Below are 26,967 nucleotides of genomic sequence, written 5' to 3'. Positions count from 1 at the left end.
TGTAGCCCAGTAGTAAAGCGCCCGCTTGATGCACGATCGGTCTGGGATCGATCCTTGTTGGTGGGCCCATTGGGCTATTTCTCGTTCAAGCCAGTGCACCACGACTGGTATATCAAAGGCCGTGGTATGTGCTATTCTATCTAAGGAATGGTGCATATAAAAAGATCCATTGCTACTAATGGAAAAATGTAGTGGGTTTCCTCTCTAAGATTATATGTCAAAAAGTACCACATGTTTCACATCCAATAGCCAATGATTAATAAATCAATGTGTTCTAGTGGTGTTGTTAAACAAAACCAACAAACAAACTTTATCATCTCTATATTTTCCAAGTAATCTGTACAATATTTTAGTTTTCTTCAATACAATAACCGGGCTCACAATGTTCATTGCCAAATGAACCCACTTCTAATGTACACTGTATTCACTTGACTATAACATTTAGACTAGTCTTTGGCTAATACATTCAAAGAAAAATTAACCGCATTTTAAGAATTTTCAAGGAAATACTCTACTATTTTTGAAAATTGGCTGAACCGAAATTTGTTCCCATGTGATCCCTGAATAACAAGCGACAGATCAAGTATTTTAATGAAAATAATGGATGAAGACAAAACAAAATGCAGTGATTCCATGATACTACTCATTAAAAACAAAATATAAAATATAAATAATAAAACTAAAAAAAAAGAAATAAATTTATTTTTAATCCTCCATTAAGGACATCAGTTGGCAAAACCAATGTACAGGTAGTATATGTATTGACCATCATAAATGACAGTTAATTATTTTAAATATGACATTCTTGTACATCAAACATGATTCTTCATAAACCTCCAGCATATATTTTATATGAAAATGTTTATCTCCTCTCCTCAGTAGAACAGTCACTTCCACTCATACAGATTTGAACGTAAGACCTATTTTTCACAAATCCGACTGCAGGCTAATTAATTATTTTCTTTACCACCAATGAAAGGCCATCTCTTTAAGAAGCCTGTAACACAGTTACAGTAATATAACAGCAACCAGAGTTGGCTAATGGAGACTGCGGTCACCTGCTTGCTCTTTGATGTGTTAATATGTAAATATTTTTACATAAATTTCTACATGACAATAACAGATTGTTTCACACATACATAATTGCAAGTCACAAACACTAATGACATGCATACATCAAGTTTCTTCTTTCACAGTCTTTTTATCAGAATCTTTCATATCCATTTCAAATCTTTCTTTAGCACGTACAACCTGAAAACAAATTTAAAAAGAAGAATAAAAAGACAGAAGATTCAATACTGTATATCGTAACATTGTCAAGACCGAAGATTCAATACTGTATATCGTAACAATACTGTATATCGTAACATTGTCAAGACCGAAGATTCAATACTGTATATCGTAACAATACTGTATATCGTAACATTGTCAAGACAGAAGATTCAATACTGTATATTGTAACATTGTCAAGACAGAGGATTCATACTGTATATTGTAACATTGTCAAGACAGAGGATTCAATACTGTATATCGTAACATTGTCAAGACTGAAGATTCAATACTGTATATTGTAACATTGTCAAGACAGAGGATTCATACTGTATATTGTAACATTGTCAAGACAGAGGATTCAATACTGTATATCGTAACATTGTCAAGACAGGATTCAATACTGTATATCGTAACATTGTCAAGACAGGATTCAATACTGTATATTGTAACATTGTCAAGACAGGATTCAATACTGTATATCGTAACATTGTCAAGACAGAAGATTCAATACTGTATATCGTAACATTGTCAAGACAGAAGATTCAATACTGTATATTGTAATATTGTCAAGACAGAGGATTCAATACTGTATATCGTAACATTGTCAAGACAGAAGATTCAATACTGTATATCGTAACATTGTCAAGACAGAAGATTCAATACTGTATATCGTAACATTGTCAAGACCGAAGATTCAATACTGTATATCGTAACAATACTGTATATCGTAACATTGTCAAGACTGAAGATTCAATACTGTATATCGTAACATTGTCAAGACCGAAGCTTCAATACTGTATATCGTAACATTGTCAAGACCGAAGATTCAATACTGTATATCGTAACATTGTCAAGGCCGAAGATTCAATACTGTATATTGTAATATTGTCAAGACAGAGGATTCAATACTGTATATCGTAACAATACTGTATATCGTAACAATACTGTATATCGTAACATTGTCAAGACAGAGGATTCAATACTGTATATCGTAACAATACTGTATATCGTAACATTGTCAAGACCGAAGATTCAATACTGTATATCGTAACATTGTGAAGACTGAAGATTCAATACTGTATATCGTAACATTGTGAAGACTGAAGATTCAATACTGTATATCGTAACATTGTGAAGACTGAAGATTCAATACTGTATATCGTAACATTGTCAAGACAGAGGATTCATACTGTATATTGTAACGACAGAGGATTCAATACTGTATATCGTAACATTGTCAAGACAGAGGATTCATACTGTATATTGTAACATTGTCAAGACAGAGGATTCAATACTGTATATCGTAACATTGTCAAGACAGAGGATTCATACTGTATATTGTAACATTGTGAAGACAGAGGATTCAATACTGTATATCGTAACATTGTCAAGACAGAGGATTCAATACTGTATATCATAACATTGTGAAGACTGAAGATTCAATACTGTATATCGTAACATTGTCAAGACAGAGGATTCAATACTGTATATCGTAACATTGTCAAGACAGAGGATTCAATACTGTATATCGTAACATTGTCAAGACAGAGGATTCATACTGTATATTGTAACATTGTCAAGACAGAGGATTCAATACTGTATATCGTAACATTGTCAAGACAGAGGATTCAATACTGTATATTGTAACATTGTCAAGACAGAGGATTCATACTGTATATTGTAACATTGTCAAGACAGAGGATTCAATACTGTATATCGTAACATTGTCAAGACAGAAGATTCATACTGTATATTGTAACATTGTCAAGACAGAGGATTCATACTGTATATCGTAACATTGTCAAGACAGAGGATTCAATACTGTATATCGTAACATTGTCAAGACAGAAGATTCATACTGTATATCGTAACATTGTCAAGACAGAGAATTCATACTGTATATTGTAACATTGTCAAGACAGAGGATTCAATACTGTATATCGTAACATTGTCAAGACCGAAGATTCAATACTGTATATCGTAACATTGTCAAGACAGAGGATTCAATACTGTATATCGTAACATTGTGAAGACAGTTGGAATTGGTTACTAGGGCCTCCACGACACTTACTAAGTGATAATCAGAATTATGCATCTTATTTCCAGCGCTGAACATGGATGCCAAATCATGCCATTGTATTGCATTCCACATACTTGTTTTCCCTCCAAGTATTATAGTCCTATGGCAAAATAGCGTTAATTGTTCAATAATAAAATGAGAGTGCTCTTCCTTGCACGGGTACTCGAGTCCTGTGAATGGACTGGAGTTTTGCTAGACTCGGCCCATGCCCAATTACTTGTGGAGACCCTAATGGTTACATGCACTTTCAAATATTAATTAACATTTAAAAAAAAAAAAAAACCTACAGCCATCTGTTACATGAATCTTCAGTTATGTCATTTTAGATATTCAACATCATAAACTAATAGCTCTTTCTGGATAAATTTGTTTATAAAAATTAATTTCTTGGTCAAACTATGTATGTATAGTTCATTTCCTAAATGCAATTTATGCCAATTTCCAAATTTTTGAGTTAGCAGTGAAGCTACAACTCCGAAATACATGTATGACGATAGAGTTTCTGTAAATATGTGATCTATGTTTAAACTGTGCTTCATATGATATTTCATACGTCATGTTGCAGCAAAAACATGATTTTTTCACAATGATGAAGATGGATATATAATGTGCTTTGGAAATAAACTGTTCATTTAGTATCTAAGACATTAGAAACTCAGTCACCAAATCTTAAAGTATCATTATTATTATGGAATCTGTGAATTACACAACTACAAATTCTGATAGTTAAAACAAGCTAAGAATCATTCAGATCAAAACGAAATGCAGTTATTATGGAAAATTTGGATTATAATATATTATTATTATTATTATTACTGTGCATGGCTCTTGCTGTCAGTAGCCTAATTTAGCCATTGGCTAATTTATACAAAAAATGGCTAATAAATTTTTTCAAGTGCAACTGCAGTTTCATTTATTTCTTTGTCTTTGCATGCAGATCGCGATCACGAAAAATGGACATGCAGTATTTATACAAATTGCAGTTAAACGTACACTGAATAAAATTAGTTTACAATAATCATATTTGTTAGATAATGTTAGATATAAATTTGTAAGACTGTGAGGTGACATTTAATAAGTTAGCTGGATTCTAAAACGACCGTAAATTTTAATTTTATCAACAGTTTTTTTTTTTTTTATAAATGGAATATACCGTGAAGTCAGCATTCTTAGCCTAGGTAATTTACAAGTAGAAATCACAAGCATTTAACACAACACTGAAATCAACAGCAACAACATGGCGCAAATTATAAAATTGTTGAGGTGAGGAATTGATGGGTTACTTTAAAAAAAAAAAAAAAAAAAAAAAAAAAAAAGCAATTCAAACTAACATAAAGATTGCTATTTAAAGAAATAATGAGCTCTGTATTTAAAAAAAAGCTCTCAAAATTTTTAATTGGGGAAGAAAGGAAAAACCCACATCCTCCATAAACATCAACCCACCCCCATATTTCTGTATGTTTGTTAATTTAATGTCATAGGTCTTAGAAGTGGGGGTGTGTGTATGGGGTATTGGTTTCCAACTGAAGATAATGCATCACACACACACACACACTCCGCTGAAAAATTGAAGTAATATATTAACTGCCCCTATCCCCATTGCTGTCTTTGATTTTGATCAGGTAATATGGTTTTGTTATTCAGATTTATTCCAGTTTGTATACAATTAGCTTAAAAAGATGCATTTTCATATTCATATATGCGTAAAACAATTTTGGCTAAGGCATTTTCAATATGGCTAATAAAAATTCCATTTGGCTAATATTTTGGCTACAGGTATTTTTGATCCAGGGCGAGTCCTGACTGTGCATCAGTTTTCCATGGGCACCTTCAGGTCAGTTGAAATGTAGCTTATGCTGGAAGAGACGTTTATTGAAGTTTGTTTTGTTTAACAAATTGAAGTTTGCTTTGCTTACTGACCCAACTAGACCACATTGGACAGATGTCAAACATTTGGTCATTTTGTCATGTAGTCTTCACAGGGAACCTACTATGTTTCTCCATTAAAAGATGAACTTGTCACAAATAGGAAAGCAGAGAACCATGGCCTTTGATATATTAGTCATGGGACACTGGTTGGGATGGGAAAACCCCCCAAAGGGTCCGCTGAGGTGGTTTGATCCTATGACTCAAGCACAAACTTAACCCATTTTCTTTCTGGGGGAGGTCCCCCATAGCTCCTGGTGACAATGGTTGCATTCAATTCATAGCGCCACCCAAACAGTTCTTTCTGGCAGAAACAGTGATGGTATATGTTATTCTGTCTGTGGGATGGTGCATATAAAAGATCTCTTGCTACTAATGGACAAATGTAGCAGGTTTCCTCTCTAAGACTATGTCAAAATTACCAAATGTTTGACATCCAATAGCCGATGATAAATAAAGCAATGTGCTCTAGTGGTGTCATTAAATAAAACAAACTTTTACTGTCTTACCTTTGATTGCAGGTAGAATGACCCTCCTTTGGACTTGTCGTTAACCGAAAATAAGTGTTCATAATTGTTAAGAATTGATTCTTTATCTTTTGCATCGCTGATATTCAATATCTGTTTGGCTTCCTGAAATAAAAATGAATACATTTAGAAAATATCAATAAACAAGTAGTCATTAAAACTAAAGCAAGATTGTCCTGATTTTTCAATCACTGTAAATGAGCCTGAAGTGACATTCCTGTGACTATATCAACCCACCTGAAGTGACATGCCTGTGACTGTATCAAATCACCTGAAGTGACATTTCTGTGACTATCAACCCACCTGAAGTGACATTCCTGTGACCGTATCAACCCACCTCAAGTGACATTCATGTGACCGTATCAACCCACCTGAAGTGACAATCCTGTGACCCTATCAACCCACCTGATGTGACAATCCTGTGACCCTATCAAACCACCTGATATGACATTTCTGTGACTATAACAACCCACCTGAAGTGACATTCCTGTGACTATAACAACCCCACCTGAAGTGACATTCCTGTGACTATAACAACCCACCTGAAGTGACATTCCTGTGACTGAATCAGCCGCTGCTCTGCGAGCTCCCTGCCTACCTCCGCCTGCTTTCTGCGCGGCCTGCTGACTGGCAGCAAATTCCTGACGCAGAGCACGTGTGAAAGCTCTAATTACCACTTGACCACCTGTAATTATTATCTGTGCCAGGTACTTGGCCTACAATTACACACAAAAACCCGTAGAAATCAACATGAAAATAATAAAACATAGAATTACACTGTTTTAATTAAGACATCTGATCAAAGGCTTTGTTTGACAACTGATACAGTTCAGAACAATTTCTACATTTCTTCTCCCATTCCCTAACTTGCTGTGGGAAGAAACAAATACTGTAATATCAGACCCTGACATGAAAATATTTGAGGAGAGTGATTAACTACTCCCCTAACTCAGATTATGGAAGACATTTAAGACACCGAGCATTGATAATTAATCCTCTTGTGGGACATGGCTAATGCTATGTGTTGTGGGAGAGGCTGGATGCCCAGTTGGGCTAAGCCACTCCCCCTTCTTTTAATCTTAATATAATTAGTAAATTTTCCTCTTGGCATTTTAATTATTGTTTTAATCATATATGTACACTTTTCTTTTACTTCACTTTTTAACTTTTAAACAGGTATTAACCCGAGCAGTCCTTAGTTAATATACTCTTCAAAAGAAGAAACGCAAAACCACATTGTCGTAACATTTGGAGAATTGATTTAATTATTGAATGGTGAGTCCGATAATTACCAAATGTTGCAGGATTGTTCACAATTCACTCTAGTCCATTGTGAGTAAGTGATAGGACACACCACCAAGGTCAAGGTCATCTGGAGTCAATACCGGGTGTAGCCTCCGCGTGTGTTGACAACTGCCTGGCACCGCCTGCCCATTGAAGCAACCAGAGTACGGATGACGTCCCGGGGGATGGTGGCCCACTCGGCCTGCAAGGCTGCTGCCAGCTTGGGCAGGGTCTGGGGCTGTGGTTGTCGCTGTCGGAGGCGTCGGTCCAACTCGTCCCATAGATGCTCAATTGGGTTCAAATCCGGTGATATCGATGGCCAAGGAAGGACATTAATGTTGTTGTTCTGTAGGAAAGCCGGTGTGAGACGTGCTGTGTGAGGCCTGGCGTTGTCATGTTGGAACACTGCGTTGGCGTTGGCCATAACTGGAACGATGTGTGGCCGGAGGATCTGGTCAATGTAGCCCTGTGCATTCAGGTTGCCCTGCACGTGGACCAGGTCAGTTCTGCCAGTGTGTGAGATGGCTGCCCACACCATGACACTACCCCCGCCGAATCTGTCCACTTCCTGCACGCAGTTTGCCGCATAACGTTCACCACGACGCCTATACACGCGACATCTTCCATCATGACGTCGGAGCAGAAATCGGGACTCGTCACTGAACCACACCTGTCTCCATCGATGAATCTGCCACCACTGCAGTCGGAGTCGACGGTGTTGTGGTGTTAAGAAGACACCTCGAACTGGACGTCTGGCACGAATTCCTACCTCACGTAGGCGGTTCCGTACAGTCTGGTCGGATATTCTGCGCAAACCTGGTATTGCTGCGGCTGTGGAGGTGGCAGTAGTCAATCGTTCCCGAAGGTGGCGTACCTGGATGTAGCGGTCCTGCCCGGGGGTAGTGACCCGTGGTCGACCGGATCTAGGGAGGTCACGTGTTGATCCATGTTGCTGGTAACGGTCCCACAGTCTGGAGATGGTACTTGGGGACACATGGAATGCCCTGGCAACGGCCGTTCTGGATTCGCCTGCGTCTAGTCGGCCGATGGCATTGTTTCTCTGCGGTTCACTGAGACGTGGCATGTCCTGGATTGTCAACTGTTGGCCAGATACAGAGGCCAGGCAAGCGAACACCCTGCACTTTTATACTGTCGGTGTTCATGTTGCACGTGCAGACAATGCACGTGCAGTGGTGACATGGTTTGCACGTGGCTGCGTTTTTGCGAATATTCACATTTTGGAACTTTATTGTACAGTAGCTGCGTTTTATCGAATGTAACCGTGGGAATGTGTTTGGGACATGCAATGACCTTATATTCACAAAGCATGAACCGGTAGGAAACATAAAATCGGAGTTATAACCCATTTGTACCCTTTTGCGTTTCTTTTTTTGAAGAGTATATAACTAAATAAATAAAAAAACGGACTGCTACTTGGTGCCGTCCACCTAACGAACAGTGGTCATTTGGACGACACCAAGGCTTATATAGCAATGACCTTGTCATCCGTTTAGGTGACGCACCCTAGCGGGTGTAGGCGTACGAATGCTGAAGGAATTCCAGGAGACACCTCGGACATAACAACGAAATGATTTCTCCGGAGATACGTTTCCACCGCGGCGGTCCGGACGTGATTGGAGGGTTTTACATCACATATCATCCCTTACCCTATCATTCCTACCCACCCTTCCTTTCATATTCACATTCTAACAATGTCCGAATGGCTGTATGGATGACTTTGGGTTAGACGGGATGGGGGGGGGGGGGGGGGGGGGACGCCGTGATAGGATGCTTATTTGGGTGCGGTAGGGCGTCGGCGGTTTTGACCGATAGTTTGCCTGGTAGGAGGCCCCCCCCCCCCCCCCCCGCACGCCTGCCCCGTGGGAATCCGGCCGGCCTTTGGACCTACCATGGGGTTTCGCGCGAACTGGATTGGACGCGATGCCCCCCCCCCCCGCCTATACCAACCTCCTCCCTCTAGGGCTAATGCTAGGCTATTAAGATAAAAAAAATTATGTATTAAATGGAAAACAATATTTTGAACTGCCCGGTCAAAAATGGCACCAACTAAAGTTATATTAAATGTTATAGCCTGACTTCATAATTTATACTGGTGCATAGTAATACTATATATATTAAGAAAAAAGATAAATTAATTAATTTATAAATTTGCAGATAGTGTATTAATGTTTCAGATAATTAATAATAAGAAAGTAAATGCAGTTATATTCCCCCTTTTTTTTTTGTGTAGCAATAATTTTAAAGTCTTACTATATTTTTATGTCCCCCTCATATAAATACACCCCCACATCCCCCCTCCCGCCATGGAACCGTGGACTGGCGATGCCAGAACATGGATCCATGGTGGGCGTGCCTGAACCATATATGGATAGGGGCACGAGAAAATAGTTCCAGATCCAGATCTTGTGGGACCATTTTAAAAACATTAACATGATAAGGAGAACTAAAAATTACTCTCCTTGAACCAGTCTCGGCACAGTGGTGGGGAGACCAGGAGCATCGGAAGCACTTAAAAGCCGGTACAGCCATGAAAGCAATGTATATGATGAGATCTATACTACAGGGCACCCATCACCTACAAAAATGTATTTTTGTAAATAATTTCAGTTTGGTTTGACATAAGAAGAAAAGTAAACGTGTTTTGGAAATAACAAAAAACAAAAGACAACAACTATTTTTATGTGCAACTCACAAATTAATCGGCTCAGAAATAAATAACTTTGTAGTATATCTCATAGTATGAAAAAGACGTTCCCTGTGGGACGGACTATAAAGACTCAGTACAGAGACAAGCCAAAAGTTTTAAAGAAATGTGCACAGACCGCTGCTGCTATTCTATCTCTAAAGGAATATATGTAGACATAATATTGGATTGCCTATAATTTTACAAATGTTGAAAACAGTTTTAACGTAAACAGGAATCAAAAGTGTCACAAAAGTTAAAAAATACTAACATCACATAATAAGTTTTAAAAAACAAACATTTGGAACATCATTGTAGTGTAGAAGTACCATCAATAAAGTGAAAGTAGCATGGCTACCGCAAAACAAAAAAAGAATCCCTCCAAATTTACTATTTTGTTTCAGTACTGGGGCTGATATTTAGCCCTTTTACAATATTGTTAACTTTAGTAACCATTAAAAAAACTGTTTTATAAAATGTTTTCTTTTGTATTTTGTTTTAACTTTATGTTTGAGTTAAATATAAGTATTTGAAATATAATGTCAGTGTAACTTCAAGGTAACCGATCAGGTAACCCATGGGTATGCAAATATAATTTACGTAACCGAACAATTGGTTACCAAGGTAAAAACCACGTGAACCGACTTCCGCTTACCTCAGATTTCGAAATATTGTCCCCTGTACTATGTGAGTGCCATAGGAAGAGAAAAAACATTCCTGGCCAAAAAAGTGGTAAGGCCATGGCCAAACTGGCCGTACCGCTTCCGATGCCCCTGGGAGCCAGAGTGATAGCTCTGCATAAACGACAGTCTTAAAAGTAGTACAACATATTGCTTAATTTATAAGTGAATAAAAGATAATCTGAAATTCTGTCATTACAAAGGATTTTATTCCAAATGTGGGATGCCATAATAAATATAATTAAAAAAATCCCCATCATCAATTATACATAAAACCAGCGTGTGTGTGCAGAATTCCAAGAGTAAAAATAATCTGACCCCGATAGCTCTGATTGGTCAATATGCCACAGAGTACTGCACATCAAATCATGTTCCAGTCACATGCTCTGTAACTTTTTAACAAACGAAACAAAAATTAAATAGTCGGCAATGATCATTGATTACTGTAACTATAGTGTGTACATACATCGAATTCGTGCATGCTTAATGTTTTAAAATAAAAGTTAGGGTTATACATAATACAAGTTTAAAAAAAAAAAAACATACACAAAAGGGGCACCACAGCAGGTAATTAAAAGGGCACGGTTATTCATAGCCGTAAAGTAACTGGTATTTTTGAGGCATCACGGCAAAGGCACAAGGCAGTACGGCAAATGCCGTGGAGCCGTCGTGAATTTCGAAGCCTGATAAGTGGTATAACCCTGTAGTTTTGGCACAAAAACATGCTGATAATGACAGTAGATATATACTATAATATATGTTGTAATATATGTCTTCTAGCAAGTCTAATATGTATGATAACTTCGCCTAACGATGAAAATAAGTCCTGGCGAACTCGCCCGGGGCGACTTCGCCAGGGCGAGATCGACACGGGGCGAGATCGCCATACTCCTTTTCGATAGCTCAAAACTTTTAAAACTTACAGCTTGTGGTGAACTCATAGCTGGGTACCAACGGTTTTCCCTTTTAATTATGTAAAATATATATATACGCTCTTCAAAAATGTGTTTCTAAAAAACAATACAACACAGTCATTAATGGTATACTTAGACAACGACTTAACGTACCATATTACGTGATTTTATTTGGCTGGTGCAATCAGTTGACTTTCACATGTTCGCTTGACACCGGAAGGAAGCAGTTGCACATTTGTACGGCAGTAAATGTTATTCCGTATACTATCAAAATAAATAACATTTTAAAGATTGATAAATGCAAATATATAATATTAATATATAAATGTGGAAATATAAAACATAGATCAAGACTTTTTATTTTTAGTAATATATATTTTTTCTTCTTTTAAAAACTACTTCCGTTTGATGTGTAGCGTGTCAGTGTCAGACTCAAAGTTCTGCTGATAAGTACTTAAAGAAGTATTTCCTACACCAGTTCTTAAACACATTGAAACAGAAACAATGCCAAAGGATCAGAATATTAGAGATTATTTAGATGGAAATGAGCTAGATTTAAGTTTACATAACTTAACATCAGTACCTGTAAAAGAACTGGTAAGCAGATCCACATTGTGACGATTTAGTATGATTTACAGTAACGTTGGTTATGCAACATCTACACTACAGCATAGGCACTTGATGACAGGATAATTTAAATATTGTCCATATACCACAATATACCCCTCAAAAACCCCTCTTAGCACGCACTAGCTTACATACAAACCCTTGAAAATATTGCTGTTGTCAAAGAGGAATAGAAAATAAAAAGAAGAAGGAACAAAATAATAATGATAACCACTAGCACGTAGCCTATATTGTTACACGGCTTAACCTATTAACAAGCGTTTTCCCTACACTGAACGCAAAAATATAAATTTGAAAACTGACTTGAAATAATTATGGTCCTGATGAAGTGTTTTTAATACCTGATTATTTTTTTACATTTTTCTCATGTAGTTTCGTGTTTTAAAATTTGCATTATGGGCGGGGTAAAATCCTCATTTTGTCATGGCCGGGAATAAAACGCGAATCAAAATGCTTAGGATAGGGTGTTGTTAAAAAAAAGAAGAAAAAAAAAGTACTGAATGTTTATCGGACATTGGGCTTTTAATCACAGTGACTAACTCAATGCAGCAACCACCGTATCATGTACTAGTGTCATTTGGAAATGGTTTATTATCCTGTCATCAAGTACCTATGCACTACAGTGCTGTCCGGTGTATCGGCGGGATGCGGTGAACTCGTATGGAAACTAACTCGTATGAACGGAAAACTCGTATGTAAAAAATAACGGTGAACTCGTATGGGGATGTATGGATATGCAGATATACTTTAAAGTTTGATATTTCTCTTAAATGTCTATTTTGTATACATGCTTCTTATTTATGTCACCATCAGTCAACTATTTGCCTGTCGACTGCAGTCACATTCCACAGAGTGATGTTGTCTTGGGCAAGAGCTCCACCCGTTCCCCCCATCATTTATAATAGTTTACGGTTAGGGTTAGGGATAGAGTTAGGGTTAGGGCCCCATGCCCCACTTTTCTATATATACCCCATCAAAAAATCCCTCTTTAGATCGATAACTAATGGGGGGAACGGGCGGTACACTTTCCGTTGTCTTGTTACTGGTCGGTGACAAACCACACACGGTGTGTCTACCATGGTTCTGAGTGAAGTTTTTTTATTATTGATTTCTACTTATTTTCGTGCTTACGTCCAATTAAGATTCAAGCACGCTGTCCTGGGCACACACCTCGGCTATCTGGGCTGCCTGTCCAGGACAGTGGGTTAGTTGACTAAGTTGTTATTAGTGGTTAGTGAGAGGAAAGAATATAACGGCGTTGTTAATTGATGAACAAAAATGGTAATAAAAACCAATCAAAACACGCATGTCATTAGACTTATTTCCTGCAACAGAAACCGTAAATAGTGCATGCATGTTTTGTGTTTCTCATTAGCTCGAACTTAAAAACCACTAACCACGGATGTCAGGCTTACGGATTGTCGAACTCTGCATAAAAACTACACACAAGTTGCTGTACATACAGTATTGGATATATCAGTTTGTTATTTCCATAGAAGTTCACTGCATTTTCCCCCATACGAGTTCACTTGTGGATTTCCATACGAGTTCACTGCATTTTTCCCAATATGAGTAAGTTTTCCATACAAGTTCACCGCAAGCCGTATCGGCGCACCTAAACATTCAAGGACCATTTTCTATGTGTACACTGTGAAATACTTAATAATATGTGCCTCTCACCAATGAAGCACTGTATAATCTGAAATACACTACAAATTGTTTTGTCTGTAGTAAATAAACATTTTAAAATGGTGCATAAATGTAGGCACCCCCTTGTATCCAAAACGATTTGCATGTCCGGTGATTCGCCGCAGCACGTGTGGATCGTTGACCCCACTATTTACAGACCGCCCATGACCTCACTTTTAACCCATAAATGCTACACTGTTGTCACAGATTTATTTTAGTACTTTTTTGTTTTGTCTTGTTAAAAATATTACTGTGAAAATGAATGATCACACATGACCCATCTCATGATCAATTTCGGAATCGTTTTTTTGAGTGCAGGTGCATACATGTTCAATGTCATGCATGGCTAAGATGCCTACATGGATTTTATTTTTCTCAGGTAGATTGTGCACACACATGGATCTTATTTCGCTTTTATTTTTTATAACAATGTGACAGTTGTGAACTGGAATGACTATCAATTAAGGTGTAAAACTTTCGTTTTGTTTGCATTTGTCTGTATTTTCCTTTTTAGTTTAAATAAAAATAACCAAACAAAAATAATTACTGTTTACTATACTTTTAAAAAGGCGGGAAGGTGTTTTTAGACTGGTTTTAACATTCTTAATATCAATACGGCTGACCTAGTTCGCGTTTATATACATGAAAACAGGTGAATGATTTATTTCGAAATTCTTTTTTCTTTTTTTTATTGCACCCTTAACAATAAATATGTCGATACTTGATTAACCATTGAAAAGGAATTGAACTTTAATCCGTTAAAAACCCAGACAACATGACAACTTCCTAAGCATACTTAAGCAAAATACCAAGTGCGCCGAATCACCGGACACGCCGATACACCGGACACGGTTGTACTGATCTAGCCCGTGTACTCTGACTGTAAGAGAGCTAGATGGACATTTGGATGGTTATGACGTTCTCATTACAGTCAGAAACCAAGCTATGTATTATTTTTGCAATCTCTGCTCACCAAACGTAGAGGGGATGATTTTCCATTGCAGATTTTACCACATTCCGTTTAACATTTTTGCAAATTCCATTTTTTTTCGTTTATTTTGTTCAATTAGTGTCATGTTTTATTGTTATAAACTATATACATTTGTTTTATTGTTCCAGCTCTGAGCTGGTTTACTATTGCTATTTTTTTAAATACCTGTAAACATTTTTGTTGAAACAAACTTTAAAAGAAAAGAAGTTAAGTAATGTTTAATTGGTACTACGCACTGGTGTATAAACCGCACCTTTAAATAAGCCGCAGTTAAAACAAAGCCACAAACTTAATTGCAGTTAATTATTGTTTGTATTTAATAATAATAAAGAGATCCATTCTCCCTTAAATTCAAACAATAAATAATTGTTGATTGTGTGGCTTTCAGTTTCATTTCATCTAATGGATTACAGTGCTGTCCGGTGTATCGGCGCACCTAAGCATTCAAGGACCATTTTCTATGTGAACACTGTGAAATACTTAATAAAATGTGTCTCTCACCAATGAAGCCGTGCATAATCTGAAATACACCACAAATTGTTTTATGTCTAGTAAATAAATATTTTAAAATGGTGCATTTTAGAGGCACCCCCATGTATCCAAAACGATTTGCATGTCCGGTGATTTGGCGCAGTAGATGTGGATCGTTGACCCCGCTATTTATAGACCGCCTATGACCTCATTTTTAGCCCATAAACGCTACACTGTTATCCCAAAATTATTTTAGTACTTTTTTATTTTGTCTTGTTAAAAATATTACTATGAAAATGAACGATCACACATGACCCATCTCATGATCAGTTTCGGAAACATTTTTTTGAGTAGCACAGTACTGCAGATGCATACATGTTCATTGTCATGCATGGCTAAGATGCCTACATGAATTTTATTTTTCTCGGGTAGATTGTGCACACACGTGGATCTTATTTCTCTTTTATTTTTTACAACAATGTGACAATTGTGAACTGGAATGACTGTCAATTAAGGTGTAAAATTTTCGTTTTGTTTGCATTTGTCTGTGTTTTCCTTTTCAGTTTAAATAAAAATAACCGAACAAAAATAATTACATTTATACTGTGCTATAATTTTAAAAATGCGGGAAAGGTGTTTTCAGACTGGTTTTAACATTCTTAATATCAATATGGCTGACCTACTTCGCGTTTATATACACGAAAACAGGTGAATGATTTATTTTGAAATTATGATATAATTATTGATAATTCTAAAACAAATTTAATTACACCCTTAACAATAAATATGTTGATACTTGATTAACCATGAAAAAGAAATTGAACTTTAATTCATTAAAAACACCAACAACATGACAACTTCCTAAGTATACTTCAGCAAATTATCAAGTGCGCTGATACACCGGACATGGTTCTATGGGTAAGTTTCATTTATAAACAACACACCGTTGACAAACCCTGCTATTTTCACGAAAATATGAACAAGAATTTTGGTAATGCATTGTTCGTAATCTTACATTAGTTGCCAATTTTTTTTTATTAGTAGCCTACTCGCTCGATTACACATGTATGTTTCTCTGTAACCTAACTAGCGTGCCCTGTGCACAAATTACATATTCAAATGAGGTCGGGTCAAGCTGGATACAGGGCAGTGATAGTGAACCAAAACTAAGCACTGTCCTGTCGATCGTTTAAAGTTTCCACATTATTTATTTTAAAAAAAATAAAAAAAATGCCTTGAATTGTATATTCAGAGCCGGTTTACGGATCCGCAGGGCCTGTAGCACGAATAACAGTGGGGCCCAATTCCCAAGATATATATTTTGCAACCCCCTCAGGGAGAGGGGGAAAATGTACACAATGCCTCACCGCGGGACCCCCTGAAGCGTAGGGTATGCGGTCAAAACGGCCCCATGATGAAACGGCCCTGAACATTAATTCCCATTAGTAATAATTAGTAATCAATATAGCCTATACCACAGGCAGTTCAAAAATATGTATAAAAACAACGGAATCACTGGTAACAATTTATTAGCCTACACAACGCAATTTACTATTGTAATTAAGACCACCAATTAACATTTTATTTAACAACACTGATAGACCGACCCGGCCGTGACCCCCGGACGAGTTCCATGTGGCGCTACTCGTCGGGGTGTCGTGCATGCCCGCCCTGTAATTCATTATTTTAATAATTCAATCACAGAAAGGGAAAGGGGGGGGGGGGGGGGTAGTGGACATCTAGGCTTTCCTGGTGTGTGCGTATCGTCTGAACGAGTTCCTAGTGGCGCTGCTCACCCGGGGGCCACAACGGGCCTGTCCCCCAATTTACTAATATAATTAAGACCACAAATTGACCTTGTATTTGAAAAGACCGATAGACCGATCTTTTATACCGTCGGCAGGTAACAGCAATTATTAGCCTTTTAACTTCTACAGTGAGTGTATCGAGTTTGTATAAAATCTGCTTTACAAACATTTCATGATACCATTCGTGTTTTTATTAGGTAATCGGTTAGGTATTCGGAGTGTTTTAAAGCTCGGGCGGTTTTGTTAATTGTCAAATCAACAGGAGTAACTTTTCCTCTGCCCTGGGTAAAAAAAATCAATAAAAAAAATCGCTGTGAGTTAATCTTGAGAGAGCTCTTCCTTAAATATCAATAAAATACTGGTTTAATGCAACCATTGTTTGTAATAAATAGTTTTCATTGTAAATGTATTTGTTAGCGTTCCCTCTCATTTTGGGGGTTTGGGCTTTGAGGTAGGGTTGGGGTGGGACGCCCTTTGCTTGGTGCAATCTCTTGTATAATGGCTCGGGTGATGTGTTTGAAATGGATATAATAATAACCATTCATGTTTCTCCAAAACTTACCTGTACTTAAAATCTACATATTAACACAGATGTACTAGTACACTAACCACATATGTAGATTTTAAACTCTTTGTTTATTCAAACATAAATAAGACGCAGATAATATCCGTGTAGTGAGACCGTACTATAAAAACTGTCTTTGCACAGTTATCTTTCTTCAATCTTGACACTTGTGTAGATGAAATACATTTTTAAAGTATTATATCTAAGGCCGTTTTGACTTTTGTTAAGGGCCGTTTTGACTTTTTCACTTTGGCCGTTTAGACTTTTTTAGGGCCGTTTTGACCAATTATTGTTAAGGCCGTTTAGTACTGGGGCCGTTATGACTATGATCCAAGCGTAGCACGTGCTACTATAATAAACCAGTGAGAAGAAAAGTAAAATGCTATTTTTGTGTGCAATTTAGAAAACAGTCGGTTCAGAAATAAATAACTTGTAGTAAATTCCATAGCATGAAAAAAGGCGTTCCAAGTGTAACGGACTATAAATGTGAAATGCTTCCATACAGATAACGAATATGCCCGAAGTTTTACGAAATTACGTTTTCCAACGAAAGCATTGTGTAAATTGGTTATGCTTACGAATCATAATAAGTATTATTGAAAAATATCGAAATTGAACGGACTAGAAATCTTATTATATAATCAACATTCTAAAATTGTATCAGTACATGTTTATTTTTATATTTCAAGTTAAATTTCACTGTGTAAAGTGACACGGGTAAACAGTCACATGTATGCTTTGTGGCAAGCTTACAGCAATTAAGCGTAACTTCCGAGAATGAACAGTTCTGAAAGTGTTTAGGCATACTGTGCACTCCATGAAAGTTCGCATACAAAAATATTATGCGTATATTATCAATATTGAATCTTACAACTACCAAAAATATTTATTATGGTGCTTGAACCAGAAATACAACTTTTGAAGGTTATTTTTAAAAAACTGCGAATTCCGTTTCAGTTACCAAATTACGCGATTCCGTCCGTTTTTCCGTGATCGTGGAAAATCATCCTCTCTACAAACGGCAGTCGAAGATTCCCACTCTAATACCACAACAATCCTCTTTGATGTCAAATACCTTTGCCATCGACGTCCCAAACTGCGTTCACCTAACAAAGACATGAGTACGATATTTACGGAAATACTATTTTACGTTTTTTAGCTATGATATGTGAAACAAAATAAATTCCAATTTGTTAACGTCAAAAATCAACAATGTGGACGTAAAACAAATCCATTCTAGTAAACAAAAGTGAAGCACCCTCCAGTAAACAGGGTTCAGGCTATTTGCATCCCGAGCCCGAATGTCGCTGGAGACAAAAACAAAGCCCGAATGTTAATGCTGAGGTGTACATTGTTCATATTTGACACAAAGATACACCTAAACACGATGCATATAAATGTACACAATGCCTCACCGTGGGACCCCCTGAAGCGTAGCACGTGCTACATGTGCTACTATAATAAACCGGTGAGAAGAAAAGTAAAATGCTATTTTTGTGTGCAATTTAGAAAACAATCGGTTCAGAAATAAATAACTTGTAGTAAATTCCGTAGCATGAAAAAAGGCGTTCCCTGTGGAAGGACTATAAATGTGAAATGCTTCCATACAGATAACGAATATGCCCGAAGTTTTACGAAATTACGTTTTCCAACGAAAGCATTGTGTAAATTGGTTATGCTTACGAATCATAATAAGTATTATTGAAAAATATCGAAATTGAACAGACTAGAAATCTTATTATATAATCAACATTCTAAAATTGTATCAGTACATGTTTTATATTTCAAGTTAAATTTCACTGTGTAAAGTGACACGGGTAAACAGTCACATGCTTTGTGGCAAGCTTACGGCAATTAAGCGTATATATGTTAAAAAAAATAAAGGAAGGAAAAATATGTTTTTTAAAAAAAGCACATTTTTCATGTTCGGGCTGTACATAACGAATTCCCGAACATCGCTCGAAGACAAAAACAGATAGCCGTACCGAATGTTAATGCAATTTTTTCTCAATTTTTTTTTTCCTACATTTATTTTTGTAACATTTATAAATGCATCGTGTTGAGATGTATCTTTGTGCCAAATATGAACAATGTACACCTCAGCATTAACATTCAGGCTATGTTTTTGTCTTCGGGTGATTCTGGGTCGTTTCGCCCTAAAACCATTTCAAACCCTGCATTGTTTTGCCCTTACTCCTATATCACCCAGGGTTGGTTTCTCCTAAATCTCATTTGTACCAAGTCGTTTCGTCCCCCAAAATAGATATATTTATTATAGTTTTAAAGTCTTTTTTTCTTCTGTTTGTTCATTACCAAATATTAGTTAATTTTCTGTCCTTGAATATTAATGCCTTATCAGCGGTTTACTTTCTCTTAGCTGAAACTGGGCGAAATTAACATACCGAACTTGGCATTTGGACCTCAGCTGGGTACGGTTTTTTTTATTTAACGACGCCACTAGAGCACATTGATTTTTTATCTTATCATCAGCTATTGGACGTCAAACATATGGTCATTCTGACACAGTTTTTTTTAGAGGAAACCCGCTGTTGCCACATAGACTACTCTTTTACGACAGGCAGCAAGGGATCTTTTATTTGCGCTTCCTACAGGTAGGATAGCACAAATCATGGCCTTTGTTGAACCAGTTATGGATCACTGGTCAGTGCCAGTGGTTTACACCTACCCATTGAGCCTTGCGGAACACTCACTCAGGGTTTGGAGGCAGTATCTGGATTAAAAATCCCATGCCTCGACTGGGATCCGAACTCAGTACCTACCAGCCTGTATACCGATTGTAATTTTAAAGAAAACTTCATTTTAAAAACAATTTTTGTCTGTTCTCAGCTGTACTGCTAGCTACTTATTGAAGTCACATGATTGTCAAGGCGTCTGCTGGTAAAACTCTTTTTTACAGATACTTGCCAAAAATATGGTCCTTATGTTTTAACATTTATAACTAGCTTTCTGGATATATCTGTTTATATATTTATTAAAACTCAGAATGCAGCTTATATTTTTAACCAAACAAATTTACCATTATAGCCATTCATTTGCTCAACTTTTAACATGATTGCAAGACAACATAAAAAATATTTATAATCGTTTTCCTAAAATGTTGTCCATTAACATTGGTTCTTGATGGATCCATTTTGTAATTTGCCTTAAAATATTTCAAATACTTTTTTTTATAAATTATTATAAGTGCATGTTTTGATAAAACACTGAAAACATTTGTGTTGGAAAGTTTTTGCTGTAAGCTATACCACTAAACTTTTAACTCACCGAAACAGGTTACGTAGTTAACAATATTTACTGCTGATGCCTGCTACAGTTTTTGACGCACATTCTGTAAACTTAGCTACTTAGCAGCCATTTTGTGCTTATGTGCAGACCTTGTCTTTTAAGGTGCGCGAGTGCGATCGCGCGCATGTAATTTCAGTCTGGTGAGTGTGAAAAATAACGCATGTTACACTTAACAAACAGCGCACGTAAAATAATGTATATTGATTGCCACTATTTACCATGCAAGCTTTTAATATATGACTGGTACTTATCTTTGCTATACAGATCGGAAAACACTGGTTTAATAGACATCTTTGAAGATGAATCAATCCAATCAAAACTCCTTTGCCTATTTCATTTATTATTTAGAAACCGTCCACTTTTGTACGGTGATAGATCATAACATCTGATACAGCTAACTCATTTATACTGTTCATATAGTTTTGAAACAAAAGGAACTGAATTAAATAGTCGGTTCTGTAGCCTACACAAATGAACTTGTTACGGAAATCAGCGAAGTTGGTAAAATTGTCTTGATTAGTTCTTAACTGTTAGCATACAAAGCTTACGTGAGGTCCTGAAAGTGAAAAGTCTGTAACTTTCTACTTTCTTTAAAAAAGAAATGAAATTTAGACAAAGAGAATTCAAAAGTAGGTTTCATTTGCAAACAAAACCCAAAAATCTCTCTTTTTTTACGTCTGTTATTTTATTTAAATTTTTTTATCTTTAAAAAAAAAATCAAATAAAACTTCATTTAAATATTTGTATTTCAACCATACATGTAGGTTAATGAATGTACATCTGTTATTTATATAGTAACAGTAATCAATGATTATAGCCGACTATTTAATTTTGTTTGTTTCAATATGTTTGTTAGAACGTCACAGACCATGTGACTGGAACATGATTTGATGTGCAGTACTATGTGGCATATTGACCAATCAGAGCTATCGGGGTCAGATTATCTTTACTTCTGGAACTCTGGCTGCACACACACGCTGGTCTACTTGACAGCTTGTTTCACATTTATGATGGTGTCTAAAATTATGGGTTTTTTTATTATGGCATCCCACTTTTGGAATTAAATCCTTTGTAATGACTGATTTTGTCGGAGTTTGTATTTTTTTATTATTATCAACAACATTGGGACCGTTGTAGATCAATAACGTTTGTAACTGGTAGTAGTAGGTCAAATGACGTGTTGGTTGCATAATTGTTGAATTAAAAATTGCCACGTGAATTAATTGTAGACCTATGTTTAACAAGTTATTTCAAAAAAATAATAATTCAGTCAGTAGTGCATACCTGAGATGCTTGGGTCGTAGTTCAAATTGAACCACTTCCTCAGAATCAGTGGGGTTTTTTCCATCCCAACTATCCTAATCATGTTCGTTGTACATAATAATGAAATTCAAGACATGTTAATTCCTATATATGTTTAGCTGCACGTTCATCAAACCATCTACCACTGAAAAGATATCTGTTATTGTGTGCATCAAATTATCTGAATAATACATATTGTAATTAAAAAATCAAATTGTCTGCATCAGTTATGTCATCATTATATTTCTATAGCACTGCTCCTGAATTTTGTTAATAACTACATTCCTAAAAGGGAAAAGAAAGACTACACTAATGAACCAAACCACATTAAATTAGAAGAAAACATGATTTTTTTATTGGCTAATTTTTGCAACATGTCTCTACATTTACATGTACCAATTACTTTATCAGTTAATAGGGCGGGACGTAGCTCAGTGGTACAGCGCTCGCTCGATGCGCGGTCAGTCTGGGATCGATCCCAGTCGGTGGGCCCATTGGGCAATTTCTCTTCACAACCAGTGCATCACGACTGGTATATAAAAGTCCGTGGTATGTGCTATCCTGTATGTGGGATGGTGCATATAAAAGATCCCTTGCTGCTAATCGAAAAGAGTAGCCCATGAAGTGGCGACAGCTGGTTTCCTCTCTAAATATCTGTGTAGTCCTTAACCATATGTCTGACGCCATATAACCGTAATTAAAATGTGTTGAGAGCGTCGTTAAATAAAACATTTCTTTCTTTTTTTCATCAGTTAATAATGCTTTGTTTTCACTCGCCTTAGCATTTTGATGAGTGCGATTTTTCACTCGCATAAGCGTTTTGAGGTGTGCAATTTTTCACTCGCCATGGTTTTTCAAAAGCCAAGGAATGCATGTGAAGTGTAGAAATACTAATAAAAAAGTATATATTTGAATAACAGTTGTCCATTTATAAATATTGATATGCTTTAGAACCAAATGCTTATGCTACCGAAACTGGTCCACCTGTGATAATCACTAATATACATACTGCAGAAAGAAACCCAACAGCACCCACATTCATCTAATGATAATCACTAATACATATACTGCAGCAAGAAACCCGACAGCACCCACATTCAGCTAATGATAATCACTAATACACATACTGCAGTAAGAAACCAGACAGCACCCACATTCAGCTAACGATAATCACTAATATACATACTGCAGAAAGAAACCCGACAGCACCCACATTCAGCTAACGATAATCACTAATACACATACTGCAATAAGAAACCCGACAGCACCCACATTCAACTAACGATAATCACTAATATACATACTGCAGAAAGAAACCGACAGCACCCACTTTCAACTAACGATAATCACTACTACACATACTGCAGAAAGAAACCTGACAGCACCCACGTTCAGCTAATGATTATCACTAATACACATACGGCAGAAAGAAACCCGACAGCACCCACATTCAGCTAACGATAATCAGTAATACACATACTGCAGAAAGAAACCCGACAGCACCCACATTCAGCTAACGATTATCACTAATACACATACTGCAGTAAGTAACCCGACAGCACCCACATTCAGCTAACGATAATCACTAATATACATACTGCAGTAAGTAACCCGACAGCACCCACATTCAGCTAACGATAATCACTAATACACATACTGCAGTAAGAAACCCGACAGCACCCACATTCAGCTAACGATAATCACTAATACACATACTGCAGTAAGTAACCCGACAGCATCCACATTCAGCTAACGATAATCACTAACACACATACTGCAGTAAGTAACCCGACAGCACCCACATTCAGCTAAACTTCGGGAAACTCTCATAGCAGTTTACTACGGTTGTTGACCTATATCATAACATAGTGTCACATGATCGCTCGCTCACTGATTCCATCTTCTAGTGGCCATCTCATATGAAAGACTTCCATATGTGGTGCAGTGCCCTCATCCAACTTTTGGTTTTGGCTGCCACCTTTAATTTGTTTGGGCCTTCTTTCGTACACTTGACATCAAAGGAAACAAACATCTTGCCACATGGTCCTCGAATAGCCGACTTTCTCATCTTTAAATACTTCCTGGAAAGAGAGTTTGGCCTATACGCGTAACAAAAAACACCTGAAAAATACAACATACATGTGATACTAGTAGTGCTGTGTATGAAAATGCATCATTTTGCGAAAATGCATCGTCCATATTTATCATACTTAACATTGCATTTACTTATTTCTTTTAATTTCAGGTGTCAATCCCCAAAGCAACGCACCTGGATTTGTCATGTAACCAACTGACATGTTTACCTGTAAGTCAGGATTGCTGTTTAAAGGGTTTATTAGGGTTTTGAGGTTTTATTTGTGAAATAATATCCATTTGAAACTGATTTTTATGGCAGTCGTATACATTTCTTGCTATTATTAGTATTAACCCTATTTATATATGTGTGTATTAACCCTATTTATATATGTGTGTATTAACCCTATTTATATATGTATGTATTAACCTTATTTATATATGTGTGTTCACAGGAAAATGTTCCTCTGCACTAAACAGTGGCGTAGGCAGGGGGCCACCTGGCAGCCAAGTAAACAATGATATCGAGTACGCCACTGATCACCCCTAATTTCCCAGGATTTGGAGGGGCCATGTCGTGCCCCCCCCCCCCCCCCCCCCCCCCCCCCCCCCCCCCGGCTACACCACTGGCACTAAATAACATGGTCTTAAACCAATGTTCAGTAAAGTTTATAAATGTATGAAATTTGTTCTGACCCCATATAACTAATTAAAATTGTGTTGAGTTTGTCATTAAATAAAACCTTTCTCTCTTAATCTTTCTACATGTTTACATTTCAGACCACTTTCTGCTCCCTAACTCACATAGTGAAGATTGACCTCAGTAAGAACCACCTCACTGATTTACCGGACAATTTTGGTAACCTGTGCAACTTACAGCACCTCGATCTTCTCGGAAACCAGTTGGTCAGGCTCCCTGTTAGCTTTGGTCAGCTGCAGAAACTTAAGTGGCTTGACTTGAAGGACAATCCTCTGGAGCTGGAGCTGAAGAAAACGGCAGGGGATTGTCTGGATGAGAGAGAATGCCGAATGTGTGCTCAAAAGGTACAGAATCGGGGCACATTTTACAAAGTGAAAATCAGTTGAAATGCCTAATAATGGCTAATTACCGTACCTTTCATGTCAACTTATTTTCATGCTTATATCCAATTAAAGTTCAAGTACGCTGTCCTGGGTACGCATCTCGGCTATCTGGGCTGTTTGTCCGCGACAGTGGGTTAGTGGTTAGTGAGAGAGAAGAGGGTGTAGTGGTCATTAAAACTTGCTCTGGGTGGGAGCCGGTACCATGCTGCGAACCCAGTACCCACTGTAGTGGAATTCTTTTTTCATGCGTTTTAAATAACCATTGTGGGTTTTTTTCCATGTATGTTTTTGTATATTAATGTTTCAGTTGTCATTTGATAGGTCTTGGTGTATATGAAAAACATTGAAGATGACATCGAACGAAAGAGGAAAAAGAAAGAAGCTGCAAAAAGAGGTACATTGGGTCTGTTTCGGGCTGGGGGGGGGGGGGGGGAATCGCACACTGCCATAATAAAGTAAATGTTACATTTTCATTTAAAGTAAAGTGTTTTATTTAACGACGCCACTAAAGTACATTGATTTTAGATTTTTTGGATGTCAAACATATGGTCATTCTGACACTGTTTTTAGAGGAAACCCGCTGTCGCCACATAGGCTACTCTTTAACAGGCAGCAAGGGATCTTTTCTTTGCGCTTCCCACAGGCAGGATAGCACAAACCATGGCCTTTGTTGAACCAGTTACGGATCACTGGTCGGTGCAAGTGGTTTACCCATTGAGCCTTGCGGAGCACTCGTTCAGGGTTTGGAGTTGGTATCTGGATTAAAAATCCCATGCCTCGACTGGGATCTGAACTCAGTACCTACCAGACTGTAGACCGATGGCCTAACCATGACACCACTGAGGCCAGTCACATTTTCATTTAGTAACTTTTTTTGTTTAAATGGGAGTGAGGGTGGAAAATGTTTTTATTTGATTTTATACTTTCAGGATATTGGAAATGCCACACATATATGTTTACAGGACAATTAAAAAAACCAAAAACACATTTTACAAAACCCCTCAAAACAACAGGAGGTGGGCCTTTTTTCTTGGGTGGGTAGGGATGAAAATTATATTTTTTTCTTGTTTTTAAAATATGCACAACCCATAGAATACACAGTTTTGTTTATTTGGGCAAAACATTTATGATTATTTTTCTTTAGTTAACATCATTTTCTATAAAAATACAGTTTCTTTGCTGGACTTCAGATATTTATTATCCCAGTATCGCCCTGATCACAAGTTTCATTCAGTTTTTTTGTTTTGTTTAACGACACCACTAGAGCACATTGATTTATTAATCATTGGCTATTGGATATCAAGCATTTGGTAATTTGGATACCCACTAGATGTTTCCATTGGTACCAAGGGAACTTTTATATGCACCATCCCATAAACAGAATAGCACATACCACAGCCTTTGATAAACCAGTCATGGTGCACAGGCTGGAATGAAAAATAGCCCAATGGGTCGGGCCCACTGACAGGGATTTTTGTTATTATCTCAGAATGTAAAAATGCATTTTATTATTTTCTTTGTTTGTTTATAACAGAACGTGAAAAAGCTAAAAAACTGCAAGAGGAAAAAGAGAGAGAACAAAAGAAAAAGGAGAAGCAGGCAGAAAAGGCGAAACGAAGACAGGAATATGAAGTTCAAAAGGCAGCAAATAACCCCGTGCTTATA

The 26,967-nt window shown here is 37.1% G+C and overlaps 2 protein-coding genes across 3 annotated transcripts; one reads left to right on the top strand and one right to left on the bottom strand.

Moving 5' to 3' along the window:
* Nucleotides 1–692: 692 nt before the first annotated feature.
* LOC121376077 (mitochondrial import inner membrane translocase subunit Tim16-like) lies at nt 693–11,618 on the bottom strand. Of its 2 annotated transcripts, none has more exons than XM_041503858.1 (4): nt 11,541–11,618; nt 6,348–6,521; nt 5,788–5,910; nt 693–1,251 (listed from the first exon to the last, which is right to left on the bottom strand). In XM_041503858.1, the coding sequence occupies exons 1-4, from the start codon at nt 11,541–11,543 to the stop codon at nt 1,177–1,179; spliced, it is 375 nt and encodes a 124-aa protein (XP_041359792.1). In that variant the 5' UTR covers nt 11,544–11,618; the 3' UTR covers nt 693–1,176. The 2 variants fall into 2 exon arrangements, with proteins under 2 accessions (XP_041359792.1, XP_041359791.1); XM_041503857.1 differs by lacking the exon at nt 11,541–11,618 and adding an exon at nt 11,397–11,531.
* A 191-nt stretch (nt 11,619–11,809) lies between these two features.
* Nucleotides 11,810–26,961, top strand: LOC121376127 (leucine-rich repeat-containing protein 59-like; the record flags this gene model as incomplete). Its single annotated transcript, XM_041503928.1, has 5 exons — nt 11,810–11,984; nt 24,392–24,451; nt 25,000–25,263; nt 25,624–25,696; nt 26,837–26,961. Coding segments are annotated over exons 1-5 (615 nt in total), but the record flags the coding sequence as incomplete, so codon positions are not given.
* Nucleotides 26,962–26,967: the final 6 nt, after the last annotated feature.

The sequence above is a fragment of the Gigantopelta aegis genome, chromosome 6 (genome assembly GCF_016097555.1).
Source record: "Gigantopelta aegis isolate Gae_Host chromosome 6, Gae_host_genome, whole genome shotgun sequence".
NCBI lineage: Eukaryota > Metazoa > Mollusca > Gastropoda > Neomphalida > Peltospiridae > Gigantopelta > Gigantopelta aegis.
Note: the sequence above shows the minus strand (reverse complement) of the source record. Positions and strands in the feature narration are given on the sequence as shown.

Coding starts and splice junctions, on each gene's coding strand:
- LOC121376077 (XM_041503857.1), bottom strand. Junction 5,911..6,347: donor TCACAGGAATGTCACTTCAG/GTGGGTTGTTAT, acceptor TTTTTATTTCAG/GAAGCCAAACAGATATTGAA. Junction 1,252..5,787: donor CATTCTACCTGCAATCAAAG/GTAAGACAGTAA, acceptor ATTTGTTTTCAG/GTTGTACGTGCTAAAGAAAG.